The sequence below is a fragment of the Eumetopias jubatus genome, unplaced genomic scaffold (genome assembly GCF_037043125.1).
Source record: "Eumetopias jubatus isolate StellerSeaLion01/CBP00866 unplaced genomic scaffold, mEumJub1_p1.0 scaffold_2, whole genome shotgun sequence".
Taxonomy (NCBI): Eukaryota; Metazoa; Chordata; class Mammalia; order Carnivora; family Otariidae; genus Eumetopias; species Eumetopias jubatus.
Genome location: NW_028274808.1, coordinates 163,148,446 through 163,176,161, shown reverse-complemented (window position 1 = coordinate 163,176,161; position 27,716 = coordinate 163,148,446). Strand labels below are relative to the sequence as shown.

Here is a 27,716-nt window from a genome sequence, read left to right as displayed (position 1 = left end):
TTTCTCAAACTTACTTTTTTCTCAAGCAATTTTCAGGGTTCAGGCACTATGAAACATCAGTTTGCGAAACACTGACCTGAAATATTACCATAATATAATGCCTTTCAAAACTTATGATAGATAAGCATGCTAGGCCTTCACACGGAAGACGTGTTTCACCTGGCAAACAGACCATAAGAACCTTTCAATTAAGGTCAACAATTATGAGCTCTCATACAGCCTTGGCAATTCCTACAGGGAGTAAAACACAGCTTTTCCCATGGTAATTTTTTGCTCATCATATATAACCATTAGAAAGCAATCAGAACACAATTGCATGTGGCTCTGCTTTGGAGGCAAATCCTGCAATGCATTATTGAGGCTAATTTTTCCTTCTCATCTGTTGCATAAGTGTAAAACAACTTGAAAGCTGAATATATATCATATATATATCATATATATATCATATATATATGTTATGGACAGAATGTTTATGTCCTTCCAAAATGCGTAGGTGAAGGTCTTAACCCCCAAATAACTGTATGTGGAGACAGGACCTGTAAGGAGGTGCTACAGGTTACATGAGGCCATAAAGGTGGGGCCCTAATCTAATAGTACCCTTATAAGAAGAGGAGGAGACCCTCTCCCGCCCCCGCCCCGCCTCCAACGGGGTCAAGTGAGCACAGAGGAAGATGGAAGCCTCCTAGAAGCCAAGAAAAGAACTCTCACCAGAAACTGAACCTCGTTGACCTTGACCTTAGACTCTCCGGCCTCCAGAACCATACGAGAATAAATTTCTCCTGTTTAAACCATGCGGTCTGTGGTATTTTACATGGTAGCCCAAGCAGATTAGGACAGCATTAGACAAACCACCCACCAATTCAATCAAAACAACTATTCAAATCCATAGTAAATCAATTGACGATGTTTATGGCTGAATCTCTCAATCCATGGATTTAAAGTAGTTAGCACCATGGACTATCGCCAGGTTTAGAGAAAGCATAAACAAACAAGAGGCTTTGCATCTGCTGTGTCAGGAATGTTAAGGATCAGGCGGGTGAAACACTTGCCTATTGAAAATGTCCTTTAAAAAAAAAGAAAGAAAGAAAATGTCCTTTTTAAAAAAGCTGACCTTTCGACTCATTAAGCTTTCAAAACAAAAACAAAAGCCTCACCCAAACAAAATAAACAAAAAACCTCCCTCCAATTTTAAGCCACTTGATGCAAAACTCGTTTCCACTGCGACCTCCGGCTCTCGAGCTCCTAACGGAATCGCGCCTTTGAAAAGGTGCGCAAACACACTGGCTGCCCCCCGATTGCTCCCGTCAGAAAGGCAAACTAACAGTCGTCTACGCCAACGCCCGGCGGTTGTCAGGGTCTGACAGCGGAATGGTTTTGGTTTCCAGGCCCTGGCCCCGGACACCGCCCCCGCGCCCCCCGCCACCCCGCGCCTACTGCAATGCGCCTCGTCGCTCCAGTCGTCACAGTCGTTGTGCCCATTGCACTGCAGCTTCCCGGGCACGCAGAGCCCGCTGGCGCACAGAAAGCTCTCGCCCCCTCCGCAGAGCGCTGGAAAAGAAGAGCAGGGACACCATGTCAGAATAAGCCTTTTTCCTTCAAAAGTCAGGAGACAAAAGAACAGCAGGAACACCCTCCTTGCTATTCAAGATTTGTTTCCAAATCCCCTCACCGAGTTTTCTTGGGCCCTGTAGGACATTAATTGTGAAATTACCTGGGAAGGATACAAGGAGCGTTGGCCTGAGAAAAGCGAAAGAAAACTCCCCAGTGGGCTTGCTGCGTGAGAGGTTTCCATGCTCAGAGCGGAAGAGGGGGACCTTATCAATGGCACAACTTATGTGGGGGGGGGATACCAAACGTGAGTATTTTTCTTAATAACTGCAAAGTATTTAAAAACGAAGTGCTATTAGTTGAAGAAACATAAAAAAAAAAAAAACCCACAATCCTCTCCTTCTAAAACGCTACTCAGTGTTGCACAGAAAAAGTTATGGTAAAAAGAATCAATTGTGTGCTTGAACCAAGCCTAGGGACACCCTGCCCTGTAGTGAAATATATTACAAGTATTTAACATATATTACTTTCAGGTACAATATAGTGATCCAACAATTCTATACATTACACAGGGTTCATCACAATAAGTGTACTCTTAATCTCCTTCATCTATTTCACCCATCCCCCCACCCACCTCCCTTTTAACAACCACCAGTTTATTTCTCATATTTGAGGGTTTTTTTGTTTCTCTTTTTTTTCTTTGTTCATTTGTTTTGTTTCTTAGCTCCACATATGAATGAAATCATATGGTATTTGTCTTTCTCTGACTCATTTCACTTAGTATTATACTCTCTAGATCCATGCATCTTGTTGCAAATAGTAAGACTTCATTCTTTTTTAGGCTGAATAATATTCAATTGTATGTATATATAGCACATCTTTTGTACCCATTTCATCTGTGGATAGATACTTGGGTTGCTTCCATGTCTTGGCTATTGTAAATAATGCTGCAATAAACATAGGGGTGCATATATCTAGCCTGCCAAGAACTGTCTCTCCAATAGTTACAGTCCTGTGGTACCCAGGAATGCCCCCCTCACCACCAGAGCCCGGTGATTAAGGAGCATCCCCTATGTGAACTGTGTGCACCTGCTGGCTTCAGCAAGGCAGTGGGAAAGTGCAGGGTGAGGGCATGCTACTGGCTTTCATGATGTTTTACTTTTTTAATCTGAAAAAAAACTTAATTTTTTCATGAGTTCTCAATTCAGAATAACAGTAAATAAATACAACCCTTGAAGATTTCTGTGTCTTTTGTCTCCGTCCCTCCACAAAAGCTAGTGTGATCACGTATGTGGTCAGACGCCTGCTCACTGTCACTGCTCCCTAAACAGTGTATTCCTTGATGAGATGAACCCTGTCGACCAAAGGGAACCAAGAAATACAGAATATTTTAACTCAGAATTAGAAATGCGGAAAAGTACAGACTGAATGCTCCAGGCAGGGAAACCCATGTCTCTCACATTTCCCATGTTCCTGGGCCCTAGGAGAGTGACGGACACTCAGGAGATTCTTAGTTAATAGATGATGGGGAAAAGTCAACTTAAGCTCAACGAAGCACCGTATATTGCCAAAAAGCAAAGAAAAAATACAATTAATGAATTATTTTCCAATGCTATCAAGGAAATCAGAATTTTGATTTGCTGAACAGTAAGTACTAGTTGATTTAGTTAAGTTTCTTATGATGGCACTTCATGCGTAATCATCATAAGATCACCAACAATGGTCTGGTTTTCCATTACATGCCACCATTTCAGTATCAATACAAAGGACATCTGTGGACTTCAACTGCCAAAATATGAAACACATTTATATTTCAAAGAGCCTTAGAAGATTCAGCACAGGACTGCATTCCTATACCTACAAATACAGACTTCTAAAAGGGACACAGGAAACCAGATATAAAATGAGAATCCAAAACACTAAGATTTTACTGGCCAGTCTATACAATATCCTCTCTCTAGGGTTGAGAGAAAATTTGCAAGGCATAAGTGTTTATTCTATTGTTGAGATTGTTTCTGTGTTATATTAGAGAGTGCAGAAATTCCATATGTCTGCATTTCAGCAGCTGCAATGCTTCAGAAGAATTATTGCATTCCCCACCTTATGGCTCTGGTGAATCCTTGACAAATGTAGCTAAGTTCAACATTACATAGCTCCTAACATTTAGGTTTCATCTGTAAGACCCCATATATTTTACTTCAGTAAAGCCATTTCTTGCATATGATTATACCAAATCTGGATCAAATTTAAAACATAGCATTGTTTGCATTGTTCTGATTATTGATATCCCCGTCTTGGCTGATTCCACAGAAACTGACTTCTTTTGTGTGGTTCCTCAGTGGGAGGTGTGGCTCCCCTTAGTTTTAGGACATTGTAAATTATTTCTTTATACTTATTCTTTCTTTAGAAGTTCATAGTTTCGTTAATTAATATTATTTTTGTAAACTCGGAATGATTTTTGTATACTTTTTGTTTGATGTCTCCTTAACTTGTATTCAGAATTTCCACTTTCTCTGTGTGAAACTGTTCAACTAGCCAAGTACTTCAAACACATCTTATTTGGGATTTTCAAAGAGCCCCCCATAAAGCAGACAGGCAGGCATTCTATCACAACTTCCTTAGGGGAAATGATGATGATTTGCCATGTGGTAAAGACAACAATTGCCCAAAGTTATATATGTAGCCACGTAGACACAGGATCATGAGGTATGAGCTTCAGCCCCAGTCCTCCATGCCACACCCATGCCCTGTTCCTTGTCCAGGGCAGTTATGTAGTCTCCTGATTTGTGGTCAGTTCAAAGGCATCAGGTTTAGGTAAAAGTTCAAGTTTGTCTTTATTTTTGAGGTGATTTGGGCCAGATGAGATGACATTCCATTTCACCTCTGAGTTTTTTGGAGAATACCCTGGGTGAGCTCATAACAAGTTTCTGTGGAGATTTTTCGATCATAAACTTCACATTCTTATAACAATCATCTTTATTCAAACAGCCTTTTGACTTAGCCCTTAAGGTGACAAAGGGAAATTCCTTGAGGAGAAGGCATGCTATAAAATCTTGATACTGTTTCCACTAACATCATCTATAATTCTAAGAGGTACATGTTGGACTTTAAATCCATGGAGGGGAGGGGGCGGAGCAAGATGGCGGAGGAGTAGGAGACCCGGATTTCGTCTGGTCTCAGGAATTCAGCTACATAGGGATCAAACCATTCTGAACACCTACGAACTCAACAGGAGATCGAAGAAAAGAATAGCAACAACTCTCTGAACAGAAAAGCGACCACTTTCTGGAAGGTAAGATGTGCGGAGAAGTGAATCCAAGGTGATATTCGGGAAGATAGATGGCAGGGGAGGGGGCCTCCGTCGGCCGCTTCTGGCAAGTGCTAGAGCCGCGGAGCACAAACTCGGAACTTTTAGAAGTCGGCTCCGCTGAGGGACGTCACTCCAGTGGCTAAGCGGGGGGTGGAATCCTCCTGGGACAGTGGGGTCTCAGGACCCTCGGGGTCACAGAAAGACCAGGGGTGCCTGAGTGCAGCAGAGCTCCCAGGTATCGGAGCGGGGAAGCCGGCTGCAGAGACGGAGCGGAGGCGCGGGCTCTCAGCTCGGGGTTGCCATAAACTGTGATCCATGTCACAGTTGGGCCACTGCTCCTCCAGCAGGGACCCAACAAGCGGCAGATCCGGGGAGACTCCCCTTCCTCCCCGGGGAGGAGCGGCGCGGGAGCGCACCACAGGGATCTGCTGGGTTTGGAGACTCCACACGGGGTCGGGTGCCAGAGATAGAAACGCTCGGTCACAGGCCAGGTGAGCACGGAGTGCGGCCGGAGACTGGGGAGACGGGAGTGATTGACTGCTTTTCTCTGGGGGCGCACTGAGGAGCGGGGCCCGAGTTCTCGGCTCCTCCGGGGCGGAGATTGGGAGGCTGCCATTTTCACTCTCGTCCTCCAAAGCTGTACGGAAAGCTTGCGGGGAACAAAAGCTCCCGAGAGCAAACCCAAGCAGATGACTTAGCCCGGACCGGCAAGGGCGGGGCAATTCCGCCTCCGGCAAAGACTTTTGGGAACCACAGAAACAGGCCCCTCCCCCAGAAGAGCAGTAAGAACAGCCGCCCAAGACCAAGTTTTCTTTTTTTTTTAATTTTTTTAATTTTTCTTTGTCCCTTTTTCAACCAACATCTTATCAATCCCTTTTTAAAAAAAATCTTTTTTATTTTTCATTTTTAGAGTCATATTCTATCTCTTCATAGTAGTTAACCTTATTTTTGTGTGTGTATATATATATATATATATATATATATATATATATATATATGTTGTTCTCTCTTTAAAATTTTGGAATACAGTTTCTTCTAACAGACCAAAATATACCCTAAATCTCTAGGGTATGGCTTTGTCCTAGTCTCCTGCCTGATCACATTCTCTCCCTTTTTTTTTTTTTAAATTCTCTTCTTTCTTTTTGCAACCAACTTCTTATCTTATCAATTCCTTCTATAAAATCTTTTATAATTTTAGTCTTTACAGTCATATTCCATCCCTTCATCATATTTACCTTTATTTTTGTACATATATAAGTTTTTCTTTCTTTAAAATTTTGGGAGGCACTTTCTTCAAACAGACCAAAATACACCAAAAATCTAGTGTGTGGCACTGATCTATGCACCAGCCTGATCATATTTGATCATATTTTGTTGTTTTTTTTTATCTTTTTCTTTTTCTTCTTCTTTTTTTTTCTTCTTTATTTCCCTTTCTTTTTCCCCGGTTTCAGGTCTCTTCTGATTTGTTTAGTGTAAATTTTTCTGAGGTCATTGTTACCCTGTTAGCATTTTGTTCTCTCATTCATCTATTCTCCTCTGGACAAAATGACAAGATGGAAAAAATCACCTCAAAGAAAAAAAGAACAAGAGGCAGTACCGACTGCCAGGGACCTAATCAATATGGACATTAGTAAGATGTCAGAACTAGAGTTCAGAATGACAATTATAAAGATACTAGCTGGGCTTGAATAAAGCGTGGAAGATATTAGAGAAACGCTTTCTGGAGAAATAAAAGAACTAAAATCTAACCAAGTCAAAATCAAAAAGGCTATTAATGAGGGGCAATCAAAAATGGAGGCTCTAACTGCTAGGATAAATGAGGCAGAAGAGAGAATTAGTGATATAGAAGACCAAATGATGGAAAAACAGCAAGCTGAGAAAAAGAGAGATAAACAACTACTGGATGACGAGGGCAGGATTAGAGAGATAAGCGATACCATAAGACGAAACAACATTAGAATAATTGGGATCCCAGAAGAAGAAGAAAGAGAGAGAGGGGCAGAAGGTATATTGGAGCAAATTATAGCAGAGAACTTTCCTAATTTGGGGAAGGAAATAGGCATCAAAATCCAGGAGGCACAGAGAACCCCTCTCAAAATCAATAAAAATAGGTCAAGACCCCAATATCTAATAGTAAAACTTATGAGTCTCAGAGACAAAGAGAAAATCCTGAAAGCCGCTCGGGACAAGAGATCTGTAACCTACAATGGGAGAAACATTAGATTGTCAACAGACCTATCCACAGAGACCTGGCAGGCCAGAAAGGACTGGCATGATATATTCAGAGCACTAAATGAGAAAAATATGCAGCCAAGAATACTGTATCCAGCTAGGCTGTCACTGAAAATAGAAGGAGAGATAAAAAGCTTCCAGGACAAACAAAAACTAAAGGAATTTGCAAACACGAAACCAGCCCTACAAGAAATCTTGAAAGGGGTCCTCTAAGCAAAGAGAGAGCCTAAAAGTAACATAGACCAGAAAGGAACACAGACAATATACAGTAACAGTCACCTTACAGGAAATACAATGGCACTAAATTCATATATTTCAATAGTTACCCTGAATGTAAATGGGCTAAATGCCCCAATCAAAAGACACAGGCTATCAGACTGGATAAAAAAACAAGACCCATCGATATGCTATCTGCAAGAGACTCATTTTAGACCCAAAGACACCCCCAGATTGAAAGTGAGGGAGTGGAAAACCCATTTACCATGCTAATGGACACCAAAAGGAAGCTGGAGTGGCAATCCTTATATCAGACAAATTAGATTTTAAACCAAAGACTATAGTAAGAGATGAGGAAGGACACTATATCATACTTAAAGGGTCTATCCAACAAGAAGATCTAACAATTGTAAATATCTACGCCCCTAACATGGGAGCAGCCAATTATATAAGCCAATTAATAACAAAAGCAAAGAAACACATCGACAACAATACAATAATGGTGGGTGACTTTAACACCCCCCCTCACTGAGATGGACAGATCCATCTAAGCAAAAGATCAACAAGGAAATAAAGACTTTAAATGACACACTGGACCAAATGGACTTCACAGATATATTCAGAACATTCCAACCCAAAGCAACAGAATACACATTCTTCTCTAGTGCCCATGGAACATTCTCCAGAATAGATCACATTCTAGGCCACAAATCAGGTCTCAACCGGTACCAAAAGATTGGGATCATTCCCTGCCTATTTTCAGACCACAATGCTTTGAAACTAGAACTCAGTCACAAGGGGAAAGTCAGAAAGAACTCAAATACATGGAGGCTAAAGAGCATCCTACTAAAGAATGAGTCAACCAGGAAATTAAAGAAGAATTTAAAAAATTCATGGAAACAAATGAAAATGAAAACACAACTGTTCAAAATCTTTGGGATATAGCAAAGGCAGTCCTGAGAGGAAAGTATATAGCAATACAAGCCTTTCTCAAGAAACAATAAAGGTCTCAAATACACAACCTAACCCTACACCTAAAGGAGGTGGAGAAAGAACAGCAAATAAAGCCTAAGGAGAAGAGAAATAATAAAGATCAGAGCAGAAATCAATGAAATAGAAACCAAAAGAACAGTAGAACAGATCAATGAAACTAGGAGCTGGTTCTTTGAAAAAATTAATAAGATTGATAAACTCCTGGCCAGACTTATCAAAAAGAAAAGAGAAATGAGCCAAATAAATAAAATCATGAATGAAAGAGGAGGGATCACAACCAACACCAAAGAAATACAAACAATTATAAGAACATATTATGAGCAACTATATGCCAGCAAATTAGATAATCTGGAAGAAATGGATGCATTCCTAGAGACGTATAAACTACCAAAACTGAACCAGGAAGAAACAGAAAACCTGAGCAGACCTATAACCACTAAGGAAATTGAAGCAGTCATCAAAAATCTCCCAACAAACAAGAGCCCAGGGCCAGATGGCTTCCCAGGGGAATTCTACCAAACATTTAAAGAAGAATTAATACTATTCTTCTGAAACTGTTCCAAAAAATAGAAATGGAAGGAAAACTTCCAAACTCGTTTTATGAGGCCATGATTACCTTGATCCCAAAACCAGACAAAGACCCCATCAAAAAGGAGAATTACAGATCAATATCCCTGATGAACAGGGATGGAAAATTTCTCACCAAAATACTAGCCAATAGGATCCAACAGTACATTAAAAGGATTATTCACCACGACCAAGTGGGATTTATCCCTGGGCTGCAAGGTTGGTTCAACATCCTCAAATCAATCAATGTGATACAATACATTAATAAAAGAAAGAACAAGAACCATATGATCCTCTCAATAGATGCAGAAAAAGCATTTGACAAAGTACAGCATCCTTTCTTGATCAAAACTCTTCAGAGTATAGGGATAGAGGGTACATTCCTCAATATCATAAAAGCCATCTATGAAAAACCCACAGAGAATATCATTCTCAATGGGGAAAAACTGAGAGCTTTGCCCCTAAGGTCAGGAACATGGCAGGGATGTCCACTGTCACCACTGCTATTCAACATAGTATTAAAAGTCCTAGCCACAGCAATCAGACAACAGAAAGAAATAAAAGGCATCCGAATCGGCAAAGAAGAAGTCAAACTCTCACTCTTTGCAGATGATATGATACTTTATGTGGAAAACCCAAAAGACTTCACTGCAAAACTGCTAGACCTCATACAGGAATTCAGTAAAGTGGCAGGATATAAAATCAATGCACAGAAAGCAGTGGCATTCCTATACACCAACAACAAGACAGAAGAAAGAGAAATTAAGGAGTCGATCTCTTTTACAATTGCACCCAAAACCATAAGATACCTAGGAATAAATCTAACCAAAGAGGCAAAGAATCTGTACTCAGAAAACTATAAAATACTCCTCAAAGAAACTGAGGAAGACATGAAAAAATGGAAAAATGTTCCATGCTCATGGATTGGAAAAACAAATATTGTGAAGATGTCAATGCTACCTAGAGCAATCTGCACATTTAATACAATCCCTATCAAAATACCATCCACTTTTTTCAAAGAAATGGAACAGATAATCCTAAAATTTGTATGGAACCAGAAAAGACCCCGAATAGCCAGAGGAAAGTTGAAAAGAAAAGCAAAGCTGGTGGCATCACAATTCCGGACTTCCAGCTCTATTACAAAGCTGTCATCATCAAGACAGTATGGTACTCGCACAAAAACAGACACATAGATCAATGGAACAGAATAGAGAGCCCAGAAATGGACCCTCAACTCTATGGTCAACTAATCTTCGACAATGCAGGAAAGAACATCCAGTGGAAAAAAGACAGTCTCTTCAACAAATGGTGTTGGGAAAATTGGACAGCCACATGCAGAAGAATGAAACTGGACCATTTCCTTACACCACACACAAAAATAGACTCAAAATGGTTGAAAGACCTAAATGTGAGACAGGAGTCCATCAAAATCCTAAAGGAGAACACAGGCAGCAACCTCTTTGACCTCAGCCGCAGCAGATTATTCCTAGAAACATCACCAAAGGCAAGGGAAGCAAGGGCAAAAATGAACTATTGGGACCTCATCAAGATAAGAAGCTTTTGCACAGCAAAAGAAACAGTTCACAAAACCAAAAGACAACCGACAGAATGGGAGAAGGTGTTTGCAAATGACATATCAGATAAAGGGCTAGTATTCATAATCTATAAAGAACTTATCAAACTCAACACCCAAAGAACAAATGATCCAATCAAGAAATGGGCAGAAGACATGAACAGACATTTTTCCAAAGAAGACATCCAAATGGCCAACAGACACATGAAAGAGTGCTCAACATCGCTTAGCGTCAGGGAAATCCAAATCAAAACCTCAATGAGATACCACCTCACACCAGTCAGATGGCTAAAATTAACAAGTCAGGAAATGACAGATGTTGGCGGGGATGCGGAGAAAGGGGAACCCTCCTACACTGTTGGTGGGACTGCAAGCTGGTGCAGCCACTCTGGAAAACAGTATGGAGGTTCCTCAAAAAGTTGAAAATAGAGCTACCATACGTCCCAGCAATTGCACTATTGGGTATTTACCCCAAAGATACAAATGTAGGGATCCAAAGGGGTATGTGCACCCCGAAGTTTATAGCAGCAATGTCCACAATAGCCAAACTATGGAAAGTGCCAAGATGTCCATCAACAGATGAATGGATAAAGAAGATGTGGCCTATATATATAATGGAATATTATGCAGCCATCAAAAGGAATGAAATCTTGCCATTTGCAATGACGTCGATGGAACTGGAGGGTATTATGCTAAGCAAAATAAGTCAATCAGAGAAAGACATGTATCATATGATCTCACTGATATGAGGAATTCTTAATCTCAGGATACAAACTGAGGGTTGCTTGAGTGGTGGGGGGTGGGAGGGATGGGGTGGCTGGGTGATAGACACTGGGGAGGGTGTGTGCTATGATGAGTGCTGTGAATTGTGCAAGACTGTTGAATCACAGACCTGTACCCCTGAAATAAATAATACATTACATGTTAAAAAAAAGAAAAAGATAGCAGGAAGGGAAAAATGAAGGGGGGGAAATGGAGGGGAGACGAACCATGAGAGACTATGGACTCTGAGAAACAAACTGAGGGTTCTAGAAGGGAGGGGGGTGGGAGGATGGGTTAGCCTGGTGTTGGGTATTAAGGAGGGCACGTACTGCATGGAGCACTGGGTGTTACACGCAAACAATGAATCATGGAACACTACATCAAAAACTAATGATGTAATGTATGGTGATTAACATAACATCATATAAAAGTAAATAAATCGATGGCAGATTGATCAATGGAAGATTCATTGGTTAATTTAACAAATAGTTACTGGGTGTTTACTATGTGCTAGGCATTATTTTAGAGATACAACAGTGAAGAAAACAAAAATATTTCCCTGCCTTTGTGTAGCATATATTCTATTGAGCGTCATCTGATAAAGATACTTTTACCAAGTAAAGATACTTCACTACCAAAGAGGACTTCCATTTACACATGTGGCAATTGATCAGTATTAATGCAATGATAGCAGCATGCAAATGTATATTGCCTAAGACCCTGGTTTACATTTCTAGATGATGGGAATAATTTTGAATCACCTGGACTTCAGAAGTCCCTGGATTCTGAAGAGTATATACCCATGAGGATGATCAGCTCTTTTCAGTATTTTGGTCTCTGATAACAGATTGTTGAAATAACATCCATATCCTGAAATGACCTTTAGATTTCCTACAACTGCTTCCAGCCCTCACAGTTCTCTCTGCCTGTGTATTATGGGCAGCATTTATATTGGCAAATGCTCTCAATACTCTGATTGTTAATTTTTGGAGTCCCTTCCAGAAATTGCCTACCAATCACGGTATAATGTCCTCATTCACCCAGTCTTTGAGCCTTTGTATAAAGTCTGGATCTCAGATTCAAATCTCCCTCTGAAGAGAAAGCTGACCTGGCATGGACTGTTACCACCTGAGCCTATATCAAGAGCCTGCTAGCCCTTCATTGTACAGGCTTCTTGAAATCAAGTTACTGTCAACCACTATTGCTCTTTCCTTTTACAAGACTATTTGAGTATATTAGAAAGCATAAGTATAATCTTTTATAACAGCCAATACAAGAATTCCTCTTGGGGAGAGCACTGTTTCTTTGGGGTTGATAAAAGGATTGAGGTGAAAGATAGATGAGAAAGGAGAAAGAAAACCCAAGGATACGCTCAAGTAAGCAAACCTGGTCTTACCCTGCCATCCAAGCCCTACTCACTAGAAAACCTTCTTTTGTTGAACATGAAGATGTTTGGGTAGGTATGCTTGGGGATCAGAGAACTCTGCGTACTAACAGGTAAAGGAACCCCATGAGGAGAAGGAGGGGCCAGTGCTGCTGGGCACTGCTTGGGGGAGATATTTAAAAAAAAAAAAAAGTTGGTTGAGTCTTCCTGAGGAGCACAGTACAGAGAAGACCCTTTATAAAACAGAAATATAATGGGATATTTCAAGTTGTTTTCTGAGGAATGGGAGATGTATTTCTTCCTCCATCTACTATTCACCCTGGAATTAACAAAGCTTATATTGCTCTCTAATTCTTTAACTCACTTATTTAGCCAATTTGGCCCCTTGTCAGGAGCTTGGGACACATAATTGAGTACAGAATATATCCCTTGCTCTGTGGAGATTATAATCTAGGGAGACAAATGTGAATAAACATAATAAATAAAAAGTTATTTTTTATAATAAATAATGAGGTAATAAATGCTATTTTAAAAAGAGTCAACAAATTATGAGGGGGTGGGGTAGGACAGGGCCCAATATTAATTAGGGTGCTGGGGGCAAGCCTCATTGAAAGTTGACATTTAAGCAATAACTTGAAAGAGGTGAGGGAGTTAACCAACTCTCAGGGGAAGATTTCAGCAGAAGGAAGTCCCAAGGCAAAGAGTCTCAGGCAGGAGCGTGTCTGGCGGGGGTGTGGAGAACAGCAAAGAAACGTGTGTGGCCACAGTAGAGCAAGTGGGGGAGAATATAGCAAGAGATGAAGCAGAGTGGAAGGGAGGAGTCTGCTATCTGGGGCTTTGCAAGGGCTTTGTAACTTAGATATAAATAAAGTCATTACCAGGTTTCAGTAAAAAGTGGCATGATCTGACTTATGTTTCCCTGGATCTCTGCCTGTTGTGTTGAAAATACTCTAGAGAGGCAAAGAAAGCAGTAGGAACTAGTGTTAGGAGCCGATTGAAGTTATCCAGAAAGAGTGATGGTGGCTTGGAGGGAGTAGCAGTAAAGGTGCCTAGACATGATTGGATGCTGGCTGTATGTTCAAAGTAGAGCCAGGAGGGTTTCCGGGCCCATTCGATGAGAGTTGTGAGGGAAAGACAAGAGCCAGTAAGGACTTTAAGTCTCCAGCCAGCCAGATGACTGGAATTGCCATCTCCTAAGGTGGAGAAGCCTATTGGAGGAGTAAGACTGTGGGGGAAAAAATGAGCAGTTACATTTTGGACATGCTGCATCTGACATACACAGTAGACACCCAAGTAGAGATGTTGAGTAGACAACTGGATATATAAGTCCAAAGTCTGGGAAGGAGGATAGGACGATACATATAAATATGTGCGCTGTCAGCATATCAATTCAATGCCAGTGTGCCTGGATGAGATTTTGGCCATGTGAAGTCAGTGGGGACTTGGGTAAGAGTGGTTTCAACGGATTGAGGAGGACCAAAGTCTGACTGCAGTATGTCGAAGAGAGAGGAAGTAGTACAGAAAGGAAGGACAACTTTTTTTGCTGCAGAAGAGAACAAATAAATAGGTGGTAGATAACAAGGGAAGTGATTTTTTTTTTTTTTTTTTAAAAAAGCATTTTTAAATGATTTTGTATGAGTACTTTCTTTGTGGGGAGCAGAGTGGTGCTAAGTTCTGCCTACAGGTTGGCTTGGATCAAATAAATATTGCTCACCCTTGAAGATACAGGAGGCCAGAGATGAAGAATCATCAACATCAGGAATATAGTTACAATCTAAAAATGAAGCCAATCTTATATCTGTCTGTCCCTCTAGTCCTATCACTAAAATGTGGCTTCCTCAGAAAAAACTATTTATCTTCTGAGGTGAGAAATCCTTCCATTCTCTTCTTTACCCTCTTCAACATCTACTAGGCCTCTATTAAACAGGGTGTACCATGCTAATCACTTCCAATAGTGCTGATGCTCAAGACCACCAGAACTACAGACTGCTTAAAAAAAGACTTTCTTTATTATTCACAATACTTTATATTAGCAGAAGATATCTGTTTGTTTTTTGCCTCTCTCCACCTCTCCCTTCTAGAATATACGCTCCTTGAGAGAGAGAGCACTGTATCAGTTTTTCTCACTGCTGCATCCTGAGTCTAGAATAGAATTAAATATTGGTTAAATAAATAAATGAAGACAGAACATAAGGTGCCTCACAGAACTAAATGATCATTCATTTTGGGGGAGATGTTCAAAGGCAATAAACATCTTACAATTTTATTCTTTTAGTTGGTAGGGCAATAAAGGGCTGGTGTAATATTAAAATCCCTCTGTGTTAGTGTGGGATACTCGCTCAAACCTGCAGACAAGTCTGCCTTCTGGTAGCATTTGCTTGTACAGTAGGACAATGAATCAAAAGGACCCTTCTACCTAAAATAATCTTCCACTGGCTTGTGGACATGTGTCTAATATTCTCCCCAAAACCTACACCCACATCACTCATTCCTTAGGTTAAAATGGTGGTTTTCAGGCCGCCTGGGTAGCTCAGTCGGTTAAGCATCTGCCTTCAGCTTAGGTCATGATCCCGGGGTCCTGCGATCGAGTCCTGAATCGGGCTCCCTGTTCAGTGCAGAGTCTTCTTCCCCCCTCCCTCTGCCCCTCCTCCCTGCCTGTGCACTCTCTCTCTCTTGCTCTCAAATAAATAATGAAATCTTTAAAAAATAAAATAAAATAAAATGGTGGTTTTCAGATGGATCCGTGGATGCCAAGGAAAGGGGCTTTGGGGCCAGGTCATGGGTTTGAGGGGTGTCTTCAATTCCCTACTCCACCGCAGCCAGGGAGCTCCACTCTTGTCCGCTTTACGTATTTCAGTCCATTGAAAATGGGTTTTTGCTGCCAAAAACAAGTTTGAAAACCCTTCACCCTTAAGACTTTAAATGTTTAGTTAAAGTCTGAGAGAGATTACACTTTATTTCCTTTTTTTTTTTTTTTTTTGGCCATGAATACTTAGTTCTGAATTTAACTATAGACTGTTGAACTCATCACATTTAGAGTTGAAAGAATGGGCTATCTGATGAGTAGCTTTTGAGGTGGGCATAGGGAGTTGAGGGAAGTTATAAAACATGGGAAGTGAGAATGAGAAGTGGGACCTGGAAGCTCAAGTGAGCTCAGAATGGCCAGGCCCGAAGGTGTAGCTGTCACACTACCAGGCAAGAAATGCCACATCACTTTATTTTTCTAAATCAGATTAATTCATACTTCCCCACTCAGAGAGGTGATAGAAAATATTATTCAGGCATGCTCTGCAGGGGTTTCAGCTTCCTTAGGGTGGTGCAAGGATCCAAGGGGCTTACTTGGTACCTGCCAGAGCCAAGGAAAGGGCTCTAGCTTTCAGTTTCTCCAAGAATTGCTGAGAGGCGCATGGTTCTAAGTCCTAGGGGTTTACCCTAGACAGAGCGCTCCATTATGTCTGATCCATACCAGGGTTCAGGGTCATGGTCCCCAGTGTCAAGCTTTCCTGGCTGCCCCACATTGCCATTTCCCTCTGAGATCCTGTCTCTTCCCCTAAGCAAGTAAGCACCGGTCCCTGCTCCATGAGGGACATGGCAAAACTCAGCTACCTCCCCCCGCTGCCCCCACCCCGCCACCTCCAAGCCTTGGGTAATGTCTCCTACATCCCCAGCCTCCACCTCTACCCACCCCTCCAAACCTCTTCCCGCCATACCACCCCACTCTGGGTGATGCCACATGATCTCTGCTCAACCCTTCCCTCCTCAATGCTGGTCTCTCTCCTGAAAATGCAGAAATGATAACACACATCCTTTTTGTTTTCCTAGTAGATTGCTCTATTAGATTTTTCATTCATTACCGAGGGAGCAAAGGACTCTATCAGCACCTTTTAACGTGCAGGTCTTTGTTCCAAAGCAGTATATGGTAAGTAGTTAGGAAATGCCAGTTGGATACTTAGAGAGTTCTTAGATATTCTAAAAAGAGAAGTACCACAGTGACTTCCTCGTTTATGATCTGTGGTGCCCATACACTTGCTGCAAAGACCAGGTAAAACCAGTTCCCTCACCCTGTACAACTCCAGGTCCCTCCGCGCCTGATAGATAACATGTTGCAATTGGTGAGAAAATACCTGTCAAATAAACTTCAAAGAAAATCCGAAACAACTCCCCCAATTAAATGTCCTCAAGATGAAGTTACTCCTTGACTCTTTTTTTTCTCTCTGAAATAAAGCTATGCTTTGATTCAGTGAAAACTCTGCCATCTGGCCTTCTGCTTAAAGTCCTGAAAATAAGAATTAAGTCCATGTCTTGCTTGTCTGACAGCATGATAGAGGGCCTATCATTCTATAGAAAAATCAGTCATTGTGAAATTACCTAAAAATCATTAGAAGGAAACAAAACTAGGTCTGTAACTGGTGGCACTCTGGTAGGAGAGAGAACGTGAACAGAGTTTGGAAAGCAGTTCCGTGTGCTCATTCAACGTTTCAAGTAAAATCACAGTATGAAATAGAGGCAGACAAAATCCTGCTCAGAGGATTTAAATCTAATTAGAGGAGAAAGGAAGAAAGAACAGAATAAAAAGCACGTTAGCTTTACGATCAGAGACCGCCAGAAACAAACTGCCAAGCAGAAGTCTAAACAAAACTTAAATATATATATATTTCAGAAAGAAGGAAGGAAGGGAGGGAGGGAGGAAAAACAGGAATTGTCAAATTAAAAGGATATACTAGTCTACTACCTCAAGTTTTAGTGTCTAAAATCCTCATGTTATTTATAATTTCCTGCATATAAGTGCAATAACACAACTTCGACTTTCTAAAGAACATGGACAGTTTAGAAACTGAACAGACACAGTCTACCCTCTTGACAAGGCAGGTAGAGATTTCTAAATTCAGAGATAATTACTCAAATATTTAGGTTTTCTGGGGGTGTTACTTTCAAAATTCACTTTAAGAAATAAACACTTTATTTTCTACACAAGTAATTATCATTTAACGGTACTTTAAAATATTTTTGAGATTTTTCTCCAAACATAAGGCTGTCTCAAATGATATTTTGCAAATATTGATTATGAATCATGAAATGATAGTGATGGAACAATACATACATTACCTTTGACAAATTTCAAACAAACGTAGGATGTTGGATTTTTTTATGAAAGAATAAGATGTATGCATATAAATCTAGGAGAAGCAAAAGAGATACATATTATTTGGAAAGAAAATGAAAATTTCTTGGTATGGTATGGTATGGTAGTATCTGAAAAATTATACATACTAGCATTTTTCAGACCTTTATTAAACGTGAAACTCAGTCACAACATCTATGGAAAGACTCAGCAGAAAGATAAACAAACAAAAATCAGTTTGAAGAGCTATTCCACATTATTTTTCTTACTTGTTGCGCTATAACAAATTGGACTGATTTCGTTTTACAATAGTTCATGGATTTAATTTTCAACTCAAACCAAAATTATTTTTAATCCTAGTTTCTTTTATTTTAGTTCATTTTATACATTGACAGTCTAAAAGCTGGAATAAACTGTCCACGATGCAATACTATGTGGCCTGAGACCCAGCAATAGAATAAACATATATATTTACATTTTACTATAAAAAGAACTTTGAGAAAACATCTTTCAAGAACAGATTACAGTTCTATCCTCACGTCTAAAAATTTGCTTCAAATCCTATGAAGATTGTTTTGTATCACTTTCACACCTACTTTAAAAATATCTTCTTTAAAAATTTATCATCTTTAAAAATTCACTGATCTTGGGGCACCTGCGTGGCTCAATCATTAAGCCTTCAGCTCAGGTCATCATCCCAGGGCTCTGGGATCAAGCCCCCAAGTCGGGCTCCCTGCTGGGTGGGGAGCCTGCTTCTCCCTCTTCCTCAGCAGTTCCCTCTGCTTGTGCTCACTCTCTCCCTCTCTGTCAAATAAATAAATAAAATCTTTTAAAAAAATTAACTGATCTTCAGGATACTGTAGGGTTAGTAGGCGCTCGCCTATCTTCCACATCAGCTAGCCAGTAGCTGGATGCTGAGACTCTGAAGCCCTAGGATAGAGCTCTGCCCCAGACCGTCTCTCATCTCTGCCCTCTTCACTGATGGCCGCAAACCCCACTCCCTTCCCCTCATACAGCAGCTGCCCGTGGGGACAGCACATGTATTCCATTGCTTGGGCCAAGGCAGGGATGGGAAAGCTTAGATACGTCCAGTTATCTGACCCTTTAAGCTTAAACCACTCCAAAATAATCAGGAAACTTCAATGCTAAATGGTATCAAAATTAGAAGAAAATAATGCTGAGGAAATTAATTCATAAATACTCACTCTAATATCCGTACTGATAGTGACTGGATCTACACACCAGAAAAGTAATTATGCACAATAATGATCCTGAGATATGAAAATAAAAGTAATCTTGGAGGAAAAGTATGAACCTGGATTTAAAATAAGCTATTTGTGCTGGTTTGGGCAAGTTATTTAACCTTTCTGAGCTTCAGTTTCCTTATCTGAATCCTACCTGCTTTGGTATCGCCTTGAAGTATATTGATCAGTAATGGATATAAAGCGCCTGGCAATGAACTAACGCCCAGTATGTTCTATTTAAGAAGGTTGGGAGATGTGTAATTCACTTCCGAAAGATGCCCATCACAAAGTATCGAAACATGCCTTGTGCTTAAAGGGTTAACCTGCAAATAACTAGAGAATCCCTTTCCCCAACTTTATGGCTACAGCACCACCTACTTAGAGCTGAAACGTGGGGGCATTGGATTCTTTGTAACAACCAAGATAACTGGAAAAGAGCCTGGTTCTGAAGAGATCAACACACACAGGAACCAATACAACAGCATCTAGGGATAGAATTCCTAACTTTTCTTTGGCTCAGAGACAGAAAAGGAAGTCAGTTGCTCCAGGAGAGTTGACTTTCACTGTTAAGTCATTTGTGTTCTGTTAAGTGATTTACATACTGGCGGAACACTGAGGTCCCTGAATTCTCTCTCCCATGCTTCCTTTTCTACCACTGCATGCCTTTCACAGCACAGCCACATAAAATTTCTCCAAGTATCCCTAGTTACCGGAATTGTATATAACAAAGCCACACAGACTAAACCTAACATGGAAAAAAAAAAAATCAACCTTGCCTAAAACTAAATATAAGCACAATTTAATTAACTTGCATTCCAGAGTTATAGCTGTCAACTTGCTGAGACTAGAAGACTGGGTACACAACACCCAAGGGCTTAGAGGGAGGGGGAGAAAAAACCTGCTAAATTTTTTTCCAAAATTTTCACAGTATTCATATGTTTCTTTGTAGTGGTAAACAGGAGTGATGTCCCTGTGAATGAGAGAGAGTGATCCAATCAGGGGGGACAGAATGAGCCAAGGCAAGAAGAGGTTGAGTGAGGCTGAAGTTTTAGGAAAGATACACGGGGACTGGAAATGGATGGCAAATAATTTGGCATTAACTCAGCTCTGAGTCAAGGACGGAAAGGTCTACTCTATCCCTGAGAGGAGGAAAGACATTTGGGCAGGTAATGGAACGTCAAAAACTATGCACCTATCACTATAAATTCTCAATACTGCAATCTCATCAGTGATGCAGTCTCATTTAGAAATATTCTACTGATCAATCTAATGTGCTTAAATTAATCCTGGGAAACTTAATGGTACGGGAGTCAGCTAATGGTAGATGGGTAGGGGGACTGAGCTCAGCAAGGGGGTGATTCCCCTGGGAAAAAGCTCCATATATATATATATATATATATATATATATATATATATACATATATATATATATATTTTTTTTTTTTCTCCCACTTGCCAGAAGGGTGCAGTTTCCAAGCATGATCACAAGATGGCAGGCGTACTCAGCACACAGACTCTGGGCAGTGCTACAGGGAATTCTGCCTGAGACCCTCACTACCTGCGGGGTTGTTAAGACACACAGGGAATTCCAGCGGGGAGATTTTTCTAAAGGGCACCCCTGCTTGTGTCTTTAACCAGGTAAACTGGAAATCATGAAATCCCACTTCTGCCAATGATTTCTTCAGAAAAATGAAAAGTCCTTCACAATAAATGCCTGCTTACATCTTCTGCACATTTTTCTATTGGTTTTCTTTCCATGTTGGTTTACTGGAGCCTCCTTTTGTTGCAGTTATTTTCTCCCAGATCATCATTTGTTTGTCTTTTAAATTCATAGTCTCTTTAGCTATACAAAATTTCACATGTGAAGTCAAAAATTGGTCTTTACAAAATTTATATCTTTGTAAACCATATCGGTATGTGTCATAGAACAGAAACTCTATGAGGGCACTAGTTTTTGTCTATTTTGTTTCCTGCTGCGCCATGGGTCGTGGAAGAGTGATGGGCATGTAGGTGGGTAAGTAAACTTTGCATTCAACTCAGAGCCTTTCTAAAGAAGTTGGAAAATATCACAGCCAAATTAAGAGACACATTCTGGCCAAAATATGCCAACAATAGGCCATAGAGATAGAAAAAAAAAAAACAGGTTGGGTTTCGTAACAGTCAAAACTGATTTTGACGTGGCCATAAGGGGGAAGGCTGCAGACCGACTGATTTTATTTTTTTTTACGATTTTATTTATTTATTTGGCAGAGAGAGACACAGCGAGAGAGGGAACACAAGCAGGGGGAGTGGGAGAAGCAGGCTTCCCGTGGAGCGGGGAGCCCGAGGCAGGGCTCGATCCCAGGACCCTGAGATCATGACCTGAGCCAAAGGCAGACGCTTAATGACTGAGCCACCCAGGTGCCCGGGACTGACTAATTTTTTTAAAATAAGAAAGTTTCCCATATTGTTGAAATTGTCAAAATACAGGCTGATCTGTATTCAACGGAACAGGATAAAAGAATCCTGAGATGCCATCCAGATTTAAGTTTCAGCAAAATGCCAAAGGGAAGAAATTCATGGACTACTTTCAAGCCCGCACCTTTCCTAACACCAACCACCAGAGGGAGACCACATCATAAACCCCAGTACAGAGCCTACCATACATTTGCAGGAGGTGCCCAGAGGCGTGACAGTATTTGAAAACAACCATATTTTATGTGTTTGCAGTATTTATGTTAAAATCAAGTCATCTTTTAAAGTAATTTTGCATTTTAACTGCAGACGCAAAAATATGCATCCTCAGAATGCATTACGGAACACTAAACGCACTTTGTGTGTTCACTTGAGAATTGGCTTTTCCAGTTCTCATAACAACCAATAATTTTAGAAATCCAGTTTTTCCTCAGCCAGTTCTCTTTCAAGTGGCTTTTTACACATTTTTAGAATTGTAATTTGTACATAATATGGTTTTTTACTGAATTGAATTGGGTTTTTCAGCAGGTGATCTCTTTATGAGATAATCTCATTATAAATGCCTGCTAGACTGTCTCCCCGTGGCGCCCAGATTGAAGTGAAAGTCCACAGTTGTAGAAGGATACTTCTGAAATGTTAGTATCATAAGCTCCAAACGTCTCTGCTCTAAGAACTCTGAAGAAAACTGCCAATTGTACTCAGCAACTACCCTCCTAAGAAAATTTTGGGACAGCCATTCCAGGGCTATTTATTACAAGTAGACAGAAAAATGAGTCCAAATACTTTATAAAAATTGGCTTGATTTGAAGGGCTCCTGGGAGGTCTCTCTGCCTAAAATATTTCCCAGCTGAAATTCCTCAGTTTGGATTTTACTCATTTAACTTAAGCCAAAAGTCGTCAATTAAAAGGCAATTCCTGGGGGCTCCTCATTTATTCAACCACCAAGGATTCTGGAGGCTGTGTGCAGAAAGCACTGTGCTGGACATGGCAGAAATCATAAGGCCTTACAGAGACCATGAACGATAAAGGCAATAACAGTGATTAATACCTTTGGCGATAGCACTTTGTATATTTATCTTTTTTATTTATCTTTCTTTGAAAGATATTGGATCCAGCAAGGATACCTGGGTAAAGGCCCTAGAGGACAAATGGTCAAATGGGATCAGCAGGGGCCAATGAAGGGGGCTTTTCTATGCCTGCTAAAGAATAGCATTCAGTCCCATAGCTTTTTCTTTGCGCTCACACACATAGCTCTTTTGCAGTTTTTTAAAGGATTTGGGTTACTGATGATGAGTGAGACAGAGAAGGGTCAAAGAGTCAAGGCCAAGCTCCTCCTTTCTGTTTCTTCGACTGGCTCTTGGCTACTTGGAAAGTCAGAAGCACATGTAGCTGAGAGCTACAAAAGCACAGAGAGCTCTTGGTTGCACCAAAGCCTGATACAAGATTCATTTGCATCTTAGAGCATCATCCCTGAGTCTTTGGAACACTCTTATTACAGGAATAGAATCAAACAGCAGTTCTCCCCCTAGTGATTTTGTGCGGCCGAGATGCCTGCCACCCTGGGTTCCCCTTGCACTGGAATCGACTGAATCAGGCCGGAGTCAAGGACTGTGACTAGAGATTCCAGACCGTGGCAGCTCTGATGCAGGGAATGGGAAGGTGGAAGAGGAGGGCAATCGGCAGGTGGGAGGGAAGGCACACCTGTTTGAGCCACTCATTTGCAGGTGGCTTTTCCTCTGTACGAGGCACACAAATGATGAGTAAGATGTCAAGGCATCTGTGGTAGGCTGAATAATGGCTCCCCAAAGAGGTTCATATCCTCATCTCTGGAACTTGTGAAGATATTAGGTTACGTGGCAATGGGGAATTAAAGTTGAAGGATGGAAATAAGGGCTCTACCCATCTGCCCTTAAAATAAGGAGATTCTTCCAGTTAATGTGGGTGGCGCCAGTGTAATCACAGGAGTCCTTAACAGTGGAAGAGGGAAGCAGAAGAGGAGAGTCAGAGAAAGAGATGTGAAGCACACATAAGAGCAAAGAGATGCTATGTGACTGGCTTTCAACATGGAGGAAGGGGCCACAAACCAAGGAATGTGGCAGCCCCTATAAGCTGGAAAAGGCAAGGAAACGTTCTCCCCTAAGAGACTCCTGAAAAGAAGACAGACTTGCCGGCACCTTGATCTTAGCCCAGTAATACCCATGTCAGACTTCGACCTGCAGGCCTGAGGGACAATAAATTTCCATTGTTTTAAGTCACCCAGTATGGGATAATTGTTGACGACTACAATAGGAAGCTAATACAGCACCCTTGAGTGCTTATATTATTAAAAGTACAGGCTCTGGAGTCAGACTGCATGGGTTTTTAGGAAGTAGGTCTTCTACTTACTAGCTATGTTATGGGGGAAGTTTCTAACTCTCCCAAGCCTTGGTTTCATCCTCTGATAAATGAGGTTATCACTCTCACGGCTGTGTTCTAAGGAAAAAAATGAAGGTACAGCCTTGAAGACATTGCCTGGTAAATAGAAAGCACTTGATAAGTGTTAGCTTAAACAAAGTCATGGATGAGGATATGAACCTCTTTGGGGAGCCATTATTCAGCCTACCACAGATGCCTTGACATCTTACTCATCATTTGTGTGCCTCGTACAGAGGAAAAGCCACCTGCAAATGAGTGGCTCAAACAGGTGTGCCTTCCCTCCCACCTGCCGATTGCCCTCCTCTTCCACCTTCCCATTCCCTGCATCAGAGCTGCCACGGTCTGAAATCTCTAGTCACAGTCCTTGACTCCAGCCTGATTCAGTCGATTCCAGTGCAAGGGGAACCCAGGGTGGCAGGCATCTCGGCCGCACAAAATCACTAGGGGGAGAACTGCTGTTTGATTCTATTCCTGTAATAAGAGTGTTCCAAAGACTCAGGGATGATGCTCTAAGATGCAAATGAATCTTGTATCAGGCTTTGGTGCAACCAAGAGCTCTCTGTGCTTTTGTAGCTCTCAGCTACATGTGCTTCTGACTTTCCAAGTAGCCAAGAGCCGAGCAAAGAAACAGAAAAGACCTGAGGAAGAGCTTGGCCTTGACTCTTTGACCCTTCTCTCTGTCTCATTCATCATCAGTAACTCAAATCCTTTAAAAACTGCAAAAGAGCTATGTGTGTGAGCGCAAAGAAAAAGCTATGGGACTGGATGCTATTCTGTAGCAGGCATAGAAAAGGCAGCAAAGAAAGGTGAACAGATAGATTTGCCCCCAGCCAGAAGAAGCTGCATAATCTGCAGGGCCCAGTGGAAAATGAAGATGCAGAGCCCCTTGCAGGAAAAAAAAAAAGAAGTGCTTTGAGGATACTAAAATATAAACATTTTTCCCTCTAAAAATATATCATTACTTATAAAACATAATAGCAGTAATAGTGATATATGAGGAACATAAACCTACAAATAGCACAAAAATAATATTTTTGTGTCATAATTTAGTAAGATACAATAAATAACAATATACTATTAATGAGATCTGTCTGGCTCACTTTTCTGCAAATTCCTTTATGAATTTATACTTTTAGCAACATTATTTTTAGTCTATATAATTGAAAATGGCTTCAGTAAGTAGCTCAACATAAATGCAAGATTACAAATGATTTTTGTTAATTTTCAATTTTGACGAGAATCTTTGGTGCACGTTTTACTGTTGCTCTTGGGAGTATTTTATAGGCTGTGACAACATTAGGATAGATTTCTGGTAACCTATTTTGAAATACAAATTTTAGTATTTCTAGAGCTGGTGATTCTCCTGGAGCAATTTTAATAAAAAGATATAATTCTTCATATGAATCAGTGTCATATAAGTCTGAATTTAATTTTAAATGTAAATTTATACAGTGACATTTAAATGATTCTTCTGATATTTCCTGTAAATTGTGGAGATCTTACAAGAAATCAAAAGTGGCTTCAAAATATATACAATTCAGAATGCCTGTTTATACATTCTATAGCCGTGTTGCCAATTTTATGGAAAATTTTCTTTTTCTAGTCTCTTCCTTGTTAATGAATGGTTCATCCAAAGTTCATATGAAAATAGCGTTCTTTTCCAATGACAATGGTTAAATGTGATTTCTATTTCTAAGCCTATGGATATTCATTTTGCAATGTTTCAGCATTCAAAACCAAGGATTTTAAACTCTTTGAAGAATTCTAATAACTCTCTGATAAATGCTTATAGCAATGTTCATGTGTATGCTGCTATTATGTAATAATTTACTTACAAAGTCTCTGGCTCACACACCAGCAGCTTCTGTCTCATGATTCAGGCTGAAGAGTTAGTATTTGTGCAGATGCCACAGGGACAGGCTCCAGGAACCAGCCAGGCTGACCTCCCACAGGTTCCCATGTGGAGCCCCTCCGCTAGCCCTGGACCAGAGCTACCACTGCCCCCCTCAAAACCTGTTTCTGTTGGGCTTCTGCTGTTGTGGCCCCATCAAGGCCACCAATCAGGGCCCAAGTCCTGACCCGGCCACCTGGGAGCCCCCATGGGATCCCAGATGGTCCTCAGGCACACGCATGTGCTTTGAAGCACCAGGCCAAGTGCTCAGCACGAACACCATTCACATGCTGTGACAGTTGGCATATGCCCGTGTGTGCACGTGCTCACTACGACCTAGCATATCTCTGCCACTCACATCCATGCTCCATTGTCCCGCCCAACTTTACTTACAAAGCACAAGTATAAATATAAAGTTATTAAGAATTTCAAGGGGCGCCCGGGTGGCTCAGTCGTTAAGCGTCCGCCTTCGGCTCAGGTCATGATCCCAGGGTCCTGGGATCGAGCTCCACATCGGGCTCCCTGCTCGGTGGGGAGCCTGCTTCTCCCTCTCCCCCTCCCCCTGCTCGTGTTCCCTCTCTCACTGTGTCTCTCTCTGTCAAATAAATAAAATCTTTAAAAAAATTTTTTTTCAAGACAATGAGAGCAGAGCATCCAACCAAGCCTTGAACCTTACTGAGCCCAGGGTCCTGTGCCACTCGCTGCACAGGTCACCAGCCATGGAACCAGCCCTGCCCTCAGCCTTCCAAAGGAGAAGAAAGGCAGGCAGGGTGAAATGGAAATGAAAACCTGCAAGTTCTTCCAAGAAGTAGCAATGGCAAGGGGCCCAGCATCCCAGTGTGCCTCACACCTACCCTGGGGCCACTCACTGTGTCCATCCTCCACCCACATCTCTTCTGCCACACCCCACAAACTCTATCCTCTTGGAGTCCCTGTCTAGATGTGGGAACCACCACTGTGATATGGCAAGGACTGCTGGTCATTCATCCTAACGTCCTCTCCACCTCCACTGTAGTAATGGAGTTGGAGGTGCACCTATGGTTGACCAACTCAAGACTACATATCTCAGGTCGTTTGTGGCTCGGTGTGGCCATCATGTTACTAAGTTCTCAGCAATATATTATAAGCAGATGATTCTTCTACTTTGCCTGCTTAAAAGTGACTTGTTGCCATGTACTTTCTCTCTTTGCTTTCCCACAAGGCGGAGCACAGATCCAGGGCTCAGCCAGCTTCAGTCACTCAGATAAGGACCATGGTCTAGGAATGGGTGAAGCCAAAAATGGATGGAACTCAAGTCTTTGGATGATATCATAGAGGAAGCTTCAGCTTACAGACTGGAAAATTCATCTTGGGTCTATTGCCTATTTTCTTTAAGCCCCAGGATTTCGAGATCTCTTGGGTTATTGCAGGTTCTTTCTTCTATAATTAATATGAATGGTTTGAATCTGGGGGGTTTACATTCCCACTGTCTATCTGTCCATAAGGAAGATCTGAGGATAAAGCCAAGTCATTTGCATTAAAGTTAGGACCCAAGGAAGAAGGTGGGTCCACCACATTCCAGTGAGGATTCTGAATGTACCTTATTTACACATGTTGGCTATGAGTCTAATAGGCTTTGGTAATCCAGCTCAGTCTAGAGATGTGCCCACAACATTGCTTCTATGAGGAAATATCTTTCATGTTTGAAATAACTAATCTGCAACTATATCTTTGAAATATAGCTCATTTATTGGCTGAAGACTGCCAGTAATTCTGTACCCACCTTATACTGAAGATTAATGGACATAATATATGCAAACCATCATGCATAGTGTCTAACATCAAAGGAGCTTGCAATACATTATCTGATTATTACTGACATTATTAAATCAACATCATAATATAGGCAGCAAAGAAAGAAGGAATTCACTTTAAGGAAGCACACTGCCTCAGGCTTTTGCTATTAGTGGGTAACCACCCTCCCTCCTCTGACCCCGCACACACATACGCATGAGGGATAAATGAA

General features: G+C 41.1%; 1 protein-coding gene across 1 annotated transcript in view; it reads right to left on the bottom strand.

The window, feature by feature from the left end:
* CORIN (corin, serine peptidase) overlaps window positions 1-27,716 on the bottom strand; it is a 235,634-nt gene that overhangs the window by 83,294 nt on the left and 124,624 nt on the right. The window contains exon 6 of the mRNA XM_088020863.1: window positions 1,435-1,548. Within this exon, the coding sequence (XP_087876989.1) occupies window positions 1,435-1,548 (114 nt within the window). The remainder of the gene's footprint in view (window positions 1-1,434; window positions 1,549-27,716) is intronic.